We start from the raw sequence: 17594 nt of genomic DNA on the forward strand, positions 1-17594 counted from the left end.
TGGTTGTATGTTTCTTCCCAAAAGTGATATTGCTCATTGTGGGTGGTCCCTTCCACCACCTTTCAAATCTACACATGAATTCCAGTATTAACACTTAATTCCAAACTTGCTCTCATCCTTAGTGTGCTTTTATCACTCTAAACTGATGAGGTCTAGGGCGTTCTCTTCACCCTAGACCTAACCATTCTGATCATTGTTCTATAACAATCTGTTTTGAAAGCTTCCTTCCACACAATGTTTGGAATACTACTGTGATACTATCCCTAGTTGTGGGTGGGGTAGAAAAAAATGGAGACTAAATTAAACTCTCTAATCCTTAGTCATCATGCCAGAGAATAGTTTTGCACAATTTGAGATGCAAGTGATTTTCATCTTGTTGCATCTTGATACTTGTTACACTAGGTGGAATGACAGTTGATAATCAGTATTCTATATGGGTTCTTAGTGGTAAATATTTTGGTAACATATGCTTTCTTTTTCCAATTATAAAGAAAATTTTTGTACTTAGATAAAAATATACATTGATGCACTGTTAAAATTAAACAACTTGAAAACATACAGAGTGTGCTTTAAATTGTATATCAGTGGAGTATATCACTGTATTGTATATCAGCATGAGCAACCACATAAATATCTTATGATTTAGACAAAGCCCTTCATAAACTTCCTCCTTCGGGATTACCACTTGATATGGCAAGGTCAGTGGACTTTGGAGCAGTGGGGAGTGACGGGATTATCGTTGCTAAGCAAGATGGTCATGTGATGCTTATTGACAGAAATTTTGGTTTCAATTACTATCATTAGCTGAGGGTTATCTATACTCTTATTTTACAAGAACAAATGTATTTGAAACTTGAAAAGTATAAACTAATGGAAATGTGAAATTGGTGTCTCTGTGAAAGCAGAGCCGACAACCACAGCAAATATTGAAGATCTGGTGAATAGGCTGTTTCTTCGGAACCTCTCTGGGTAAGGAGAGCAGGGAGGTTGCCCAAATGTACTCCAGACAGCTACTCATAAGGTGACTGTAGGATAATGAGCCGAGGTGGTGCAGCAGTTAGAGTGCAGTACTGCAGGCCACTTTAGCTGACTGTTCAGCAGGTCAGCAGTTCAAATCTCACCGGCTCAAGGTTGACTCAGCCTTCCTTCCTTCCGGGGTAGGTAAAATGAGGACCCAGATTGTTGGGGGCAATGTAAAATATATATATGCATTGCTTACTGGTGTACACCGCTTAGAGAGTGCTTGCACTTAAAGCGGTATATAAGTCTCATAAATAAATAAATAAATAAATAATGGTCTTCCACAGGTTTGAGCATTAGGAGACGAAAGAACTGCAGCAGAGCTTTTAAAGGGCAGTAAGTTTGCAAGACTTTCTAATCACTCTTGAAAATTGTTAACCATCTAAAAGCTATTAGAGACCTTTGAAAATACAAGTTTGAAAAGTGAGTAAATGTAATTTTAACTTTGAGCAAATGAAAATTAACAATAAGCTTAAGAACATAAAGGATTTGAAATAAACATCAAAAAGCTAAATAAGATTTAAGAAAGTTATGAATGGATTAAGGGTAAAGTTAAATTTGGAATAATTGACCTACTACGATATATAAAATTTTGGACTTAGCTATAAAAAGAAATAGCTTCTTGTGGGAACTACAGTTACTTTAACTATCTTGACTCATAACAAAGATGAGATGTTTTTAGAAACTGGACACTAGAGAGAACTAAAGATTCCAAGTAGAAGGAAAACAAATACAAGCCTGCTTTTGGTGCCAGTTAACCGGAGCTTACAAAATGATATGAAACTGCATTAGAAATATTAAAGGAGATCTTTGAAGAATGGAACCAGAAATTAGTAACTACAATATCAACAGGATTAATAATGATACCTGATCATATGGATAGTTTATGTCCAAAAGATGCTTCTGAGGAAACAACAGATGTGGAACAAATTTTGTCTGACAAAAACAGAGAAAGTAGTGGAACTACAAATGACAGGCAAAGAAAATGATCTGGAAAATATTTTCTTACCTGGATCTACAAGAGACTTTTTAAACCCTTGAAGAATCTGTGTGATGGAATAAAGAAGAATTGAACAGAAATCAAATCCCACAACAATATTTGAATAAACAGTAAACATTAAGTCTTAAAAATAAAAGGAAGTCATATAAAGTTGTTTTATTTGATCAAGATAAGGGATCCCCCCCCCTTTTTTTCAGTTTTGGTAATTCTTTATAGACTTTGCTGACACTAGCATTAAAAAGTTGATATTTTATGGATTTGCTTATATATAAGGGATGGGTTAAGGGATAAAAGATTGTAACCATATAAGGGTGAAGAGTTCCTCAATTTGTCTATACTTTAATGAAAGCTGGAAGTTACCTTACATTTTTATTTTCTTTATATTCTTTTTTTTTCTTTTTTACACTTTATTCTTTCTCACTATTCTTTTTTCTTTGAGTTTAGTTTGTTTTTACTGTTGTAAACAAAAATTCTTAATAACAATATATGCAAAAAAGAAAGAAACCTGAAATTGCTAAAGCAGAAATTTAAGTATTTAAAGTTATGTTTTAGGAGTAAATAAACTTAAATGAACTAGAATGGGCCACTTTAAATCAGATGATAATGCAGTATTTAGGATATGAGCTCATATAAATTAATGGAATGGCAAGGAAAATTAACAAGAGCATAACTAAGTATGTGCTTGACTACTAGGAGCACGAAACTTGGAAACAATAGCTCACACTCATTTAAAATCGTATGTTTGCAGACATGTCAAACTTGCGACGTCACATGATGTCGCACAATGTATCAGGACAGTTTTGCCATTGCCGGCAATGGGGTTGGTGTGGCTTCTGGATGACGCGTCCAGCCCGCGGGCCAGCAGTTTCACACCCCTGTGTGATGGGGACAAGCAAATAATCATGGGAAAGCTCTCATAAATATTAAAACAATCTATACTTATTTACAAGCAGAATTATAGAAAGAGAAATACGGTAACATTCAGGAACAAAAATTGTTAAAAACTAAAGTAGAATGGGTAATACAGGATCGGCTGTGTCATATAATTTCAAATTATTTTAAGCCATTGAAAGATGGTGTGTAAAATGTACATTTTTTAATTAAAATAAGTTAAAACATGTAATAGGTCAGGAACAAAATAGGAAAGCACTAGACCAACTAAATTGTTTATAACTGCAGAAGAACAGGCACTTAAGAAGTTTAGCAGCTCTGTGCCAACAGATATGGAGAAATATGTAATCTAGAGGTTTGAAAATACTGAAGGAGGAAGAAGAGGAGGAGGGGGGATGTAAGGGAATGTGCAAATTGCACCAAGTCATTATGCAAGACATGTTTTGATCAGATCTTATAGAAACAAGAATTAGAGCCATACATGACTCCAAAGCCAAATGAATGCCAAGTGAATGGGTACGTTTCAGAAAATATAAATAGACGTGATCAGATAGTTAATCATGAATAATGAGAGATTGGGAATACAGATCTCTGATAATTGATTACAGTAAGGTCTTAATTGTGTAAATCCTGTCAAATGTGTAATAGGTATACCAGAACATAAAATTATTTTTCTGAAAAAAACTTTACAATGAATAAGAAACTATTGTAAAACCAGAGTTGAAAGGAACATGGTGATTGGGAATAGGAAAGGGAATAACAAGAATGCATACCCACTTAATAACAGTGAATATTTTATAAGAATAACAGAATTGAAAAAGATAATAGCTGGAATTAAAACAGGAGTCAACATTCTAATAATTTCAAATATAGAGATAATTCAACCTTGTTAGGTAATAATAAATAATTATTAAAACGTTGGTTATTAAAGTAAAAATAGAATGTGAAAAATATGAAATATTGAAATTAAAACCAAAAAATTAATAACCAGTATTAACAGAATAACAAGGTTGGAAGGGACCTTGGAGATTTTCTAGTCCAACACCCTGCACAGGCAGACAAATGGTTGGCCAACCTCTTCTTAAAAACTTCCAGTGTTGAACAGTCACATCTTTTGGAGACAAGTTGTTCCACTGATTAATTGCTCTAACAGTCAGGAAATTTCTCCTTAGTTCTAGGTTGCTTCTCTCCTTAATTAGCTTCCATCCATTGCTTCTTGTCCTGCCTTCAGGTCCTTTGGAGTAATTATAACCACATGAATTGATTAATGGATGGATGGATGAATAGATAGATAAATGAAGTGCAAAGAAGGTTTTGTTTTGTTTGGTTCAAGATTATGGTGTGTAAGAGAAATAAAAAGGGCATTAATCCCGGGAAGGAACGCAAAGCCAAATTTACACAAAATTATGGCACATAACGATATATCTATGAAAGTAATATATTTATATATTTCATGTAATTATTAAAGACCAGAATAGTTGTGAAAGCTGGACACTAGACAAAGAGCAAGACAATAGCTGTCTTCTAAATATTAATCCAGGAGGGATTAATAAGAGACAAAAACCAATAAACTGCATTGAATACCCTAAAGAACTGCTCTTTTGAAGTAATGATGAGCACATGGTGCAAGTGGATAATGGATTTTTAAGAAGGACAAGATTGGAGGAAGTAATATCTGGCTTAGGAGACTTCCATAAGGCTCTCCCACTGCTTAATAGCTCTCCCATGGAATTCCTCTGAGGTTTGGAGTTCTCTCTGTAAAGCTTCCATTATTTCTTTTCTTATCCTTAAATGCTCTGGAGACTAAATCCATATTCTCCAGTCTGGTATCCCTTCATGTACTGGAGGAATGTTATGTCTCCCTATCGCCTTCTCTTCTATAAGCTGAACATGTCATACAAACTATTGTTTGTAGGATTTAGCCTCCAAGTCCCTTATTGTACTCGTTGCTCTTCTCTCCACTCTTTTCAGTCCCTTAGTGTACTTTTTGTATTGTGGCAATCAGAATTGGACATAGTATTCCAGGTACAGTTGGACCAGTGCAGCATATAACTCTGTTGCTATTGCAGCACAATTATGCTTAATCTGTGGTTTACCAAAACTTCCAGTTCCTTCTTGTAAGTACTACTGCAAAGCCTGACGTGTACCTGTGTACCTGTTTTTTCCTGCCAAAGAACAGAACATTACATTTGTGAACACTGAACATTTGGCTGGATAGGTCCCAATATTCACGCTTATAAAGTCCTTCTTCAATTGCCAGTTTCTTTTCTGGGGTGTTAGCAATCAGCCTCAGCTTTATGACATCCACAAAATTTATGAACATCCCTTCTATTCCCTCATCTAATTTATGAAGATGTTGAGGAGCATTGGGCCCAAGCAGAACCCGGACATACTCACTGCATACTCTGCTCCATGTGGACATAGACCCATTACGGACAACACGTGGGATATAGTTGTCAACAAATCTATCTAGTAGTGGGATCATCCATCCCACATTTTTCCAGCTTCCCTAAAAGGAGACTGAATATGTCACACAAATATGATTTGCTTGTTTGTGGTTCTGCCAATGTGACTTGCGAACTCTGTTTTAATGGTTAGAAACTTAGGCGAACTCAGACAATGACTTACTCAGTTTTCCATAACGAGATAAATCATGGCTTGGCATTTGTATGAACACACACCAAATCTCCTTTAAAATGTAGGACGCAGTTCTTTCTTATAAGCTGTTCAAAATTCCCGGAGATGAGGAGCTACAGTATTTTTAAAAAAGCAGCCCGATGAGAGCAAGCGAGTGCTAATCCATACGAATCAGGAGGAGCCGCGGGAACTTTTGCGCCTGAGCCGCTTCGCTGGCAACCAAAGAAACAAGAGAGGTTGCTGAGGCTGCTACTAGCCCTGTGAGCCAATAGAGGGCGCTGCCACACCGCCCGATTCATCCCGCCTCTCTCTCTCTCTCTCTCTCTCTCTCTCCAGAGGGCGGGGGCCCGAGTAGCTTTGTAGGACTTCGCCGCGGTGGCGGCCGGGATTCTGGCGGAGCCTACTGGAGGTGGCGTGGGGGAGGAGGGGACGGAGGATGGCTGGAGCTGCCGGCGTCCGCGGCGGGAGCTGCAAGAACAGCGGTCGTCTACAAAGGGAATGACGGGGCACTTGGGGCGATAGAGAGCCCGCGTCCTGTCTCTGGCCCAGAATGGCTGGTCTCATCAAGAAGCAGATTCTGAAGCACCTGTCCAGGTAAAGGTGGCCCAGGGGGTGTCCCCCTCTAAGGTGATGTTCGAGAGGCGGCGAGCGCAGAAACCAGTTGGGCGCCGGGCTGGAAGGTCGGGCCGGGTGCGCAGCGGAGGGAGAGCCGGCCCCACTTGGAAGCGGCTCTGCGGCAACTGAAGTCGTGAAAGCGGAGGCCAGGTTCGCGAAGCCCCCCTCCCCGTGACCCTCAGAAGGGATTTCCTTAGCCACTCCCCCCCCCCCTCCGGCGTTTGTTTATTCTTCCCTGGTTTGATATTTGATCTCCTTCTCTATGATCAGTTTGTTCCTTCTCCTTTGACGTCTCTTTTGCCCTTTTCCCTGTCTAGAGATTAGAAGAAACCAGCTGTGGATATTACATTGACTCTTTAGTTATCACCCTCCGTCTTGAGCAATAATATTTTCTCACTGTATTATTGTATTTGAATGAAGGTGGATTAAAACATTCCTTTGTGTGCCTATGTGTGATATTTACACACAGCAGATGAAGGTTGATTTCTGATCTCTTTCATTCCCAGAGAAGAGTCTGAGATGTTGCTGATTTTTGTTTTGTAAAGACTGTATCTTCCTAGGTGGTTTCTTTAATCTTCTCACAACTAGAGTCCTAGAGATTCTTCAAGGATTTCAAGTGAATGTTTCCTTTATGAAAGACAGGAAACATTGCAATATTTTAAAAAAACACATCAGTTTAATCTACTTTATAGGGAGAATAAAATTGAAAAAAAATCTCTATGCAATCCAGAAGCCATGGAGAAAGAATAAGGAACACTTTGTATTTTTTGAGGAAAAAACAGTAACCTATTATTGAACATAGACACACATTCCTGGAATCTGGGTTCAGATTTATCTGGCTTCAATAGATTTGCCAGCCCCATTAGTTAACCTGTAGAATTTGTGTAACATTTGCTTTTGTTTTCACTTGCTAATGTTACTAATATGAAAAATTTTGGGTTAAATATAGGTTTAAAGGAAAAATGCAAATTACTATGTGATCATTTAATCTGAGAAGCTTTAAAAGTCCCCAGATGGTTTTGCTTTCCTAGTCAGTATCATAAGCAAAACCAGACACAGAGAAGGAAAATAGATTAACTTCCTCAAATCCTCAATAGCTTGATGCCCAATCTGCATATTATGGAAAATGAATAGCTTTACAACAGAGTCATTCTGTTTTCCTCTATTTTCTTTTCTTGCATATGGCAATATAGAATGAGATTCTGATGCAAGAGAGTATAGTTGCTTTTTGTTACAGTGGCTTAGTTCAGCTCACTGACTTTGAAAACAAAATATCAACAATTGAGAATGTGCATAGTAAGGTAGACTTTACTGATTTGTATCATTTTCCTCCTTTTTGATTTACCGTATATGTTCCTTACCTTTTTCTTCAGAGACATCCATCCCTATTGATTATTTGATTAGATTTGATCTGAATGACTTTGAGTAGTTTACAACAGAAACATCCGACAATAGTAAGGTAGATTAAGTGGAAAGAAAGTGACTGAATGATTTTCATGGATGTATGGCATTTTAAACCTATGTCTCTCTAATAGTAGTCTAACATTAATCATACTCATTATAATTATGCTGGTTCGCATATTGGAGGGATGATCGTAAAAGGTGATTATCCTTAAGTACCAAAGCACTTTAATATTAAATACAGTAATGCACAGATTCTATGAAGAGAGAACCTTGCTTGCATAAATAGTTACTAAAGATGTACAACGTCAGTAAATTTCAGTGCTGCCTTTAAATCCTTAACAGAGCACTAAAGATAAATAGTAAAAGAGCCAAGAAAGAATGATAGGAAAGACCAACAATATCCTTCATAATAAATACATTTATTATCAAGATGCTAGCTGGCAAAATAACTGATTTTCACAATAATAGTGTAGGTCAAGTGTTAGGTAAATACTGTATAATGTTCTTTTAATGGAAGGGCCTGGTTTCCTCAAGGAAAAGAAGAACGTAATTATATGGAAACATTACAGGAAGCCCTTGACTTACAACCACAATTGAGCTCAAAATTTTGGTTGCTAAGCAAGGCCGCTGTTAAGTCAGTTTTGTCTCAATTTACGCCCTTTATTGTCATAGTTGTTAAGTGAATCACTGCAGTTGTTAAGTAAATAACACAGTTGTTAGGTGAATCTGGCTTCCTCGTTGACTTTGCTTGTCAGAAGGTTGCAAAACGTGATCACATGACCCTGGGACTCTGCAACCGTCATAAGTACATGCCAGTTGCCAAGTTCTGAATTTTGATTGCATGACCATGGGGATAATACAAACAGTCTTAAGTGTGAAAAACAATCAGTCACTTTTTTCAGTGCTGTTGTAACTTTGGTCACTAAAGGAATGGTTGTAAGTTGAGGACTTACATTACTTACATTACTTATATTGATACATTTGATATTGGACAGTGTGTTTCTGGATGAGCCATTGGCAAATATTAGTAAACAATATCTTTTGGAGGCAAGGGAGTGGGATGAAAGTAGGAGGACTGTACAAGGATATTAGTGAAAAAAATTCTGCCCACGTTATTCAGTGATTCACAATTTGCTTGTAATGTTTCTGTTCCATAAACTGTATAAAAACAAAAGGATCGTAATTCTATTAATTTAAATGCTCTTATTTCTACATCTGCTTTTGTTTTGGTGGAGAGTTAAGGAAAATCAGTCATGTTAAAATAATAGACTTGCAAAATGCATAAGACTTTGGCGAGACAAAGGAAATGCAATGCAATCTGTACAGTTTCCTTAACATTTTTGTGACTGCAGTGTAATAGGTTATGCCCTTAAATCTACTTTAAGGGCAAAGTTGAAAAGAAGGTTTGGGATAATGGAATAATGAAGACAATAGAGAGTGGGTTGGCTGATCACAGGTGAGAAGGGGGGAGAGGAGAGGAGGGAAGAGAGGAGAGGAGAGAAGAGAAGAGAAAAGAAGAGAAGACTTTATTTATTTGGTCAAGTGTGATTAGACCCACAAGGAATTTGTCTCCAGTAACAGAATCATCATCATTAATCATTATCATCCCAAAAAGAGGGGTTAGTAAAGAAGATAAGAAGGATAATAATACTACATGGTTAAATATACATAGACATTAGACAGTACTGTGAGAATTAGGTGTTCAGTAGTGTGATGGCATGAGGGAGAAAACTGTCCCTGTGTCTAGTAGTTTTGGCATAGTTATTACATAGTTACATAGTTATTACATAGATGCTCTCAGTAGAAATGTTCTCTGAATGAATTTTACTAATAATATACTGTAAAGCATCAGAAAATAAAAACAACTTAATTTAAGATTTTTTAATTAAGATTTATAGAAGAAAGTTAAGACAATATTTAAAAGAGGTAATCCTTTTCACTCTCTTCCACTACCTTTTAACCATGACTTGCTCTATAATGCTTTCTAAAGAGCCAGAAAGTCTAATGACTAAAAAAATCAAGATAGATAATAGACAATAATCTTCTAGGTAAAATGAAGAACATAATTTTAAGAGGAGAGATCAGTTTCATGAAGGCAAACTGATCAGCTAGGAACTGTAATTACAGGTATTCTTTGGCATAGAACCATTATAGACCCTTGCCCATTACAGTCATATGTTGTGAGGATTTTATGACCTTTTTTCTTCCAGCATTTAAGTGAATGTACTGGACAAAAAACAAATGGTACAGTCATTAAGCAAACTTATGGTTCACTATAGGCAGGATTTTGCTGAAAACTGGAAATGCTGTAATAGTTTTGTTGGAAACTGCAAATGTCATAAATGCAGGGGTCCCCAACCCCCAGTCTGTGGACCAGTACCAGGCCACGGCATGCCAGCAACTAGTCCACACATACAAGGAAAACCCCATCACAGGATGCAGGCAGCACACAAAACCGAAATCATGGTCTGCGGAAAACCTCTCTCCATGTAACCAGTCCCTGGTGCCCAAAAGGTTGGGGACCTCTGCATAAATGCACAATATCATATTTAGTAACCTGGAGCTCAATGTGATACTGCTTTCTGAATTTTTATTTTACTTCTTTAATTCTTCCAGCTTCCATATGTTGAACAAAATTATACATGATGTGGAAAAAGTGAGCAGAAGAGAAATCTTTCTCTTTGAGATGCTAGATCCAGGTTGTCTAACAGATTAAAAAAATTGAAAGTAACCCATGAAAGCATTACTTTCAAAGGGCATTAAGAATTAAGAAAAGAGTATTACTTAAACACTACCAATGTGTGGTTCTTACGTAATGACCATGGCACTGAACAAATGTTATTTAATGACAAGATCTTAAGCAAGGACTACCTATATGTACTTTTTAAGTATTTCAAGGACCAGGAGAAAATAACATTTGTTCAGTGCCATCATAATTTCAAACTGTCACTGAATGGCATTTATTTCTGATCTTTAAAGCTAGAGCTAATGCCCCTGCAATCATATGATCAAAATTTGGCCCTTTGCAACTTGCCTGCATTTACGATTGCAGGGTTTGCTTCAACTCCCCTCACAGTCCTCTCTCCTCCCCATCTCTGCTCTTCTGGCCATCTTGCACTCCACCTCCCCTGCTGTCCTCTGCCTAGCACTCCACTGCCTTGCTGCCCTCTGCTCTACACTAACATCCCCAGCTGACCTGTATCATTCCTTCCTCTGCTGACATGGCTGGCCTGATCCTTTGCAAGGCAACTTCAGGCCAAGCACTGGCTTTCTGAGGCCTCATGTGGCTTTAGAAAACAATGCAAGACCATTAGCTGCCTTTTTGATGGGCTAGACTAGGGGTAGGCAACCCAAAACACTCAAAGAGCCACTTGGACCCGTTTCCCACCGAAAACAAAACACTGGGAGCTGCAAAACCCTTTTAATATCTAAAATGAAGATAACACTGCATATATCCTTTTTTACCTTTATTATAGGTGTGTGTGTGTGTGTGTGTGTGTGTTACTAATTTCGTTAAAAACACGAATCCTGGGTATAGTCATATTATAAAAACAAACAAACACGAACACCAGGAAAAAATGTTTAAACTAAAAACGTTTAATCTAGTGCCAAGCTTTCGTCGGCCAACTGCCGACATCATCAGGGCTTAAAACCAGTCGATGGGAGTCTCTTTTATAGTGCTAGTCAGTTTGTGCATACGACTCCTGGACCTCGTCATCGGTCCTGCTTGATTGGGCTGTGTGTTGGTTATATTCTTGATGTTGATTGATGCTACCACTCCGGTACTTGCTATGCTTCCTCCTCTCTCCTTCTTTGTGCGTGTGTTGTTATCTATCTCCTCACTACAGGCTCCTGAGTTCAGCATACTCCTTCCCCCCTTTTTTGTCCGTTCGTTTCCTCCGTGTTTTCCCAGTTACTCCTTCTCGCTCCATTGGGCCGTGCGCTGGGTATTCTCCTCTCATCTGTCCCACCAACTAACCCTACATGCAAGCATAGGGTTACGAGAAAGAGGGGTGTAGGCTCAAACACACAATGCAACAATACCCCCGTGAAGAGGGAATGCATACGATCCACATTAGACGAAGGCAACGGATCAAAACGGAGACTGCAACGCGATGATCGGGATGATGCAAACGTAATGAGCATCGGAGATGAAGAAGAGGGGGGGGAGACCATAGGAGATGATGTATGCGAAGGACATGGCCATGAACTTATGGGAAGGATAGCGGGGGGGGGGAAGATGAGGGGAGAATACCCAGCACATGGGTATTTAACATTTAATTATATATATCATAAAGGTAAAAAAGGATATATGCAGTGTTATCTTCATTTTAGATGTCAAAAGGGTCTCTCTCTCTCTCTGTGTCTGCCTCCCTCCCTCCCTCCCTCTCTTTCTGCCCTTGGTCTGCCAGTCCTCTTCCCCCACTCTCTTTCTCTCTCTCTCTCTCTCTCTTTCCCCTCTCTTTCTTTCTCTCTCTTTCTCTTTCTTTCTCTCTTTCCTCTCCCTCTCTCTTTTTCCTCTCCCTCTCTTTCTCTTTTTCTCTTTCTTTCTCTTTCCTCTCCCTCCCTCTCTTTCCTCTCCCTCTTTCTCTCTCTCTTTCTCTCTCTTTCTCTTTTCTCTCCGTCTCTCTTTCCTCTCTCTCTCTTTCCTCTCTCTCTTTTTCCTCTTTCTCTCTCTCTTTCCTCTCCCTCTCTCTCTTTCTTTTTCCTCTCTTTCTCTTTTATGACTCATGGACTTTAACTCCCAGAATTCCTGAGTCAGCATAGCTGGGCTAGCTAGCTCTCTCCTGCCCTTCCTGCTTCCTCCAGAGACGCCAAGGCAGGAGCCCCACCCAGTAAGCTTGTCAGCTCGTTGAAGAGGGTGAGGCCACTCTCTTTTTTACAGAGAGAGGGGGGGGGCAAGTGCCTCTCTCTGTCTCTGTCTCTCTCTCTCTGCAAATGGCAGAAGAGGTGCAGGTTGCTGACCTGTGGGCTAGGGACTAGGCCATCAGAAGTGGGAACAAGAAGGCAAAAGACAGCAGGGGTGCCAGAGTGTAGGCAGCAGGGGCATAGGATGCAGTGTGGAGCAGCAGGATAGTAGGGGCAGCAGATTGGCAGGGATGATGGATGGTAGCAGACTGCCCCAAAGGGGAGAGGAGATAGGTTGGTAGGGGCGAACAGAGGCAAGCAGGACAGGAGAAGCATGAGGTCCTCACCTAATGATGGCACAATCTTGTCCTAATAACTGCAACTGGGACTATTCTGAACTTCTGGAACTAAGAATTGCGATCACATGGTGTTTTACCTAACAACCACAAGACTTAATGATGGAAATTCCAGTCCCAGTTAGTGTTGTTGAGAACTCTCTGTTATGATAAATATATAAGTGAGGGCAGAAAGAGGTTTGGGGAGTAAGAGACTTGTCTTGTTTCCAGACCTTTGGTGCAAATTGACTGCGCTGGCACAAGTCACATTCTACAATAGCAAACTTTTTTTTTCATAAGAAGCAAATTATTGGATAAAAATAGTAAATTGAATGATACTGTATTTGCATAAAGCAAGGAATACCTGTATGGTCGTGTTGAATAATATTATATATAATATTGCCACATGTATCATGTAATAATTGTAAATATTAGCTTCTATGTTAATAGTTCATGTATGTTTACATGCTCACTTTTAATATGTGAAGTGGCCATTATTATTATGTGATTTTGGGGGCGGGGGAAAAGAAAACTCTATTATGGATAATAATAAGTAAGCGCTGGCTGTAGAAATTGCAACATTTTTAGGAGCCAGCATCTAATCCTTAGTATACAATCTATATTCTTAGGCACCATATTGAGTGATCAAGATTTTTCTAGCTTGTTTCAGTATTGTCACAGTGATTTTTTCCCCCTTGCTTGCTTTAAAGTTGAGTCAATCCCAATCTTTACTTATATGGACAAATGCTTATGACATCTGCCTATCCCCAGTGATCTTGATTCTTTCAAGATATGCCAGTGTTTTTGATTTTTTCCATCTGCCTTTATCAGTAGATATCAAGCTTGCTAGTTTTCAAGACCATTATTGGTTTGCATGACATAGCCAGGTTTCAGGGTTTCTTCATGTTGATTATTACCTCAAGGAAGCAGATAGTCTTCAGGTTGGACTGATTGGTTCTTCATGCGGTTCATAAAATCATTCCCCAGCATCTATCTACTTTTTCTTGCCCTTTCTCAATGTCCTCTTTCACAATCGTATATCGCCATTGGAAAAACATTGCCTTAATTGTTCTAATATTTATTATAGTAGAAATATCTTTTTCTTTGATGATCTTGTGTAAGTTTGTCATTATCTTTCCTGGAATGATTATTTCTCCACTATGTTCTCCCTCTTTATTTTTGAGAATACAGACAATTATTTTATTTCTTAAGACAAACACAGCTCATAAAGCATATTGGTTGATACTTCATCCGTCTTTTTAATATTTACCAAGATTTTACACATTTCATTTTTATTTTCTTAATAAACATTTCTAGGTTGTCTTTGCTTTTAGCTAACTGGTATCATCAATATATTTACAAAACAGTTACTCTTTCAGACTCTTATTTTGATTCCAGTTGTCATATCATCCAATTTTTCCATTTTTATAGTATCATTTTTATGTTTACAGATAACATAGGTTAAACAGGCATGCATCCTTGTTTCATTCCCCTTTTTATTCTAAAACATGCTATTTCTCCAAACTCAGTTTATATTCTTCAGAAGAATAATCAAGGATTCTGGCACAAGTTTCACAGTCAAAGATCTTCCTATAGTCAATAAAGAAATATAGAACTTCTTCCTACATTCTTTTGGTCTCCTCATTATTTATGTTGCATGTATATGACCTCTGCCTTTTCTGAAACCTGCCTATTCAATTGGCATGTGGAGCTTAATTTTTAAGTACCTCACTGTCTGCCAACAACTATCTCTTCTCAGAGCGAGCTGAGTTACCAAAAAGGTCAAGATGGCAGGCAGAAGGTTTGGCTTTGATAGTAGAGTCATACCTGTCATTTTGACATTTTTATCCCTCTACTGATTTCTCTGTCCTCTATATTTTTCTCACTATGATGCCAAAAAACAACTTATGAAACTTCAAACTGTCTCTACTTTACCAAATTGATGTTTGTAATAATTTGAAGCTGTTTGTGAGTAATTTTTAGTAGTTTGAGACACTGCTTTGATTTTGGCCTGTTGTGGAATGTGCTGTTAAAATTCTGGTTACAAGATGTAGAGATAATTTCTAAAGGGATCCTTTTTGTTGTTTCTCTCATTTACATAATGTGTGTGTGTAAATGTAGATATCACTTTTATTTTTGTGAATTTTATTTATGGGTCTGCCCAAAAATCTCTTATTATTATTCTCCCGAAAAGCACATCTTGAATTGATCCTTACTTGTACAGTAGTTAGAAGCTTTTGTTTACATGAGACATGAAAATTCAAATCTTAAAGAAATATTTTTAAGTTCTCAGAAGGTGAAATGGATTATCTGAAAATGAAATGTTTGTTCTGTTGCTGTGAAATGGAATGGGCAATTAATTACTAATTAGAGATAATGAAGAATTTTTAAAATTTTTCTATAGTAGTTTTCAATCTAATTCACACGCAATGGGTGGACATTTTTTTAACCAATAATCATCAATTCTTGTAAAACAAAATATTTTTATGCATGTATATATGCTATTACAGTATCTAGTAGCCATTCCTTCTTAGCACTTTCAGAAACAGTGCTTTACCAGATCTTAATTTACTTTGAATAGAGAGATCTCAGGTGTAATATATACTAGAGGTCTCCAACCTTTCCGGGCTCGAGGACCAGAGGGAAGGAGAACGGCTTCAAAATTGGTGTGCGTGCACATGTGTGCACGAGGCCACGCACATTGGCACAGCACTAGCAGCCCCATTCATGCATGCGGCCAACGGCCATGCAGCCCCATGGTGGCTAGCGGCCCATTCGTGCATGCACAAACAGGCCATGAAAACCACCCGGGCTAGCAGCACATGTGCAAATGGGCTGCAGACACCCATTCCACGCTAGCATTCCCATTTGCGCTGGCACACATGCGCAAATAAGGCCATAGGTGCTAGTGCAAGTGGGGGGGAAATGCATGCCCATGCGTGTGCATACCAGCCAGCCGTTTCCGGGACCTGCTAGCCAAGAGCCCGCAGTCCGGTCCAAGGCCAGAAACCATAGGTTGGGGACCCCTGATATATACTATTTGATAAGATTGCTGCTGGTTAGTAGAACATTTCTTTTAATTCATGGGTCCCCAACCTCCATCCATGGACTGGCATCCATGCATGCATGAGTGCAGGCAGCTCATGAAACCACGCCCCTCCATTCTGTGGAAAAACGCTCTGCACGGAACCAGTCCGCAGGACCCAAATGTTTGGGGGCTGCTGTTTTAGTTCCAAGTTCACTGAGCTGTATCAGATCCCCAGAGAGGAATCTCAGCATTATCTCAAGATTCCTTTAGATTTCTAGAGCAAATAACTTACAATTTCCCTGCCTCTCAGTCTCTTTCAAACTCCAAGGCTCACTCTTTCAACTCGAAACCCAATTCTTTTGTTCTTTTCTTGGCTAGATTTAGATTACATCATCCTTATCTAGATTGGTAGGTCCTGAGCAGAAAATCATTTGAATCACAATATACTCTTTTCAAGGGGGAAGAAAGGATTTAACTATCTTGAGCACTTAGCTAGCAGTCTTTGTTTTGTTTAAGGATTATACCTCTGAAAATATCAAGACATAACATTATTATTTAAGTGCTACTAATGTGGAATAAAACAAAGATTTATAATTGAGATATCTTTCAGATAAGATAAAAAGAGAACAATGTTCTTTTGCTTCTCATTTCTAGTTTTTCCTCTTTTGAATTAGCTGGGGAATTTGCATTACCACATTAAGCTATAGATTGCAGTTGCCTAAAATAACTGTAGTGACTGAAAGTAACCTCTGAGGTGACAGAATACTCTCAGTTCAAAATAAGTTATGGTGACCTTTGGTGGGATGTAATTTCTTCATTCTGTAACCCTCAAAGAGGTTGTACATTTGAAAGTAAGCCCTGATGCCCAAAAGGCAGGATAAAAATCTAATAACAATAACAATATGCAACATTTTAAAAAAAGACAGTTTCCTACAATTAAGGAACCAGCCTCACAGACAAAAAAGAATCAAAACTGAACATTTGCTTTACTTCCTCAGCAAGAATGGCAGATGTTTAAAGTTATGGCATCTAGCATATTCCGGTGAGAGATAAAAGTGGATGGCATTTCAGATGTTCCCAGAAGATCTACAAGATTGTTTTTCTCTCTGATGGATATTGTTTCTATTCTTTGAAACTTAAGAATCTGGACTTGGCCTAGATGTCATGGATATTCTCTGTAGTTGTGATATATATTACATACATCTATACATCAGTTTCTTCAGTAGTAACTCATCCACTATAGTGTTCCCAAGGTTTGAGAGAGAAAAAAATTCTGGAAGCAAATGATTGGCTACACAGATGGCAATGAATGGTGCCCATGGAAATACTTTGGATTCTTGAATTATAGGAAGCATTTTCATGATGGGAGATTTCTGGCAAGAAATGAGAAACATTGTACTTTTGAGGAGGGATATATGTAATGGTGGTATAGTTCTACATTTTTATGCAACCTTCACAATCTGAGAATTTATGTGAAGTCAGTGATGTAAAATTCTTAAATAAAGAAATCATATTCAAGATAATTTTGTTATTAAGAATTTGCTTCTACTACTATGTGTATTTCATTTGATATTTGAGCCAAGTGACAATCTTACTATGAGATAAATTTTAAGAGTGTGTTTTATAAATTCATGATATAGATTCAAGACTTACAGCAAATGGTGTAGGGTTTCCTGCCCGAGCAGGGGGTTGGACTAGATGACCTCCAAGGTCCCTTCCAACTTTACTACTATTATTATTATCTCTATATTTATTTTTGTTTCGTTAATCACATACTCATTTCTAAAGGAGAATTATAGCTATTTAATGTATGCTC

The 17594-nt window shown here is 38.2% G+C and overlaps 1 protein-coding gene across 9 annotated transcripts in view; it reads left to right on the plus strand.

The window, feature by feature from the left end:
- The first annotated feature begins 5911 nt into the window (after positions 1-5911).
- The window catches only part of UHRF1BP1 (UHRF1 binding protein 1), a 60656-nt gene continuing 48973 nt past the window's right edge, over positions 5912-17594 (plus strand). For 2 of the 9 annotated variants that reach the window (XM_039339102.1, XM_039339113.1), the window contains exon 1: positions 5916-6142. In XM_039339102.1, coding sequence (XP_039195036.1) covers positions 6099-6142 — 44 coding nt within the window. In that variant the 5' untranslated portion in view covers positions 5916-6098. Of the gene's footprint in view, positions 6143-6186; positions 6314-17594 lie in introns of those variants that run through there. The other 7 variants (XM_039339093.1, XM_039339118.1, XM_039339072.1 and 4 more) reach the window with 7 other exon arrangements.

The sequence above is a fragment of the Crotalus tigris genome, unplaced genomic scaffold (assembly GCF_016545835.1).
Source record: "Crotalus tigris isolate CLP2741 ecotype Arizona unplaced genomic scaffold, ASM1654583v1 scf7180000017550.10884619, whole genome shotgun sequence".
Classification (NCBI taxonomy): Eukaryota; Metazoa; Chordata; class Lepidosauria; order Squamata; family Viperidae; genus Crotalus; species Crotalus tigris.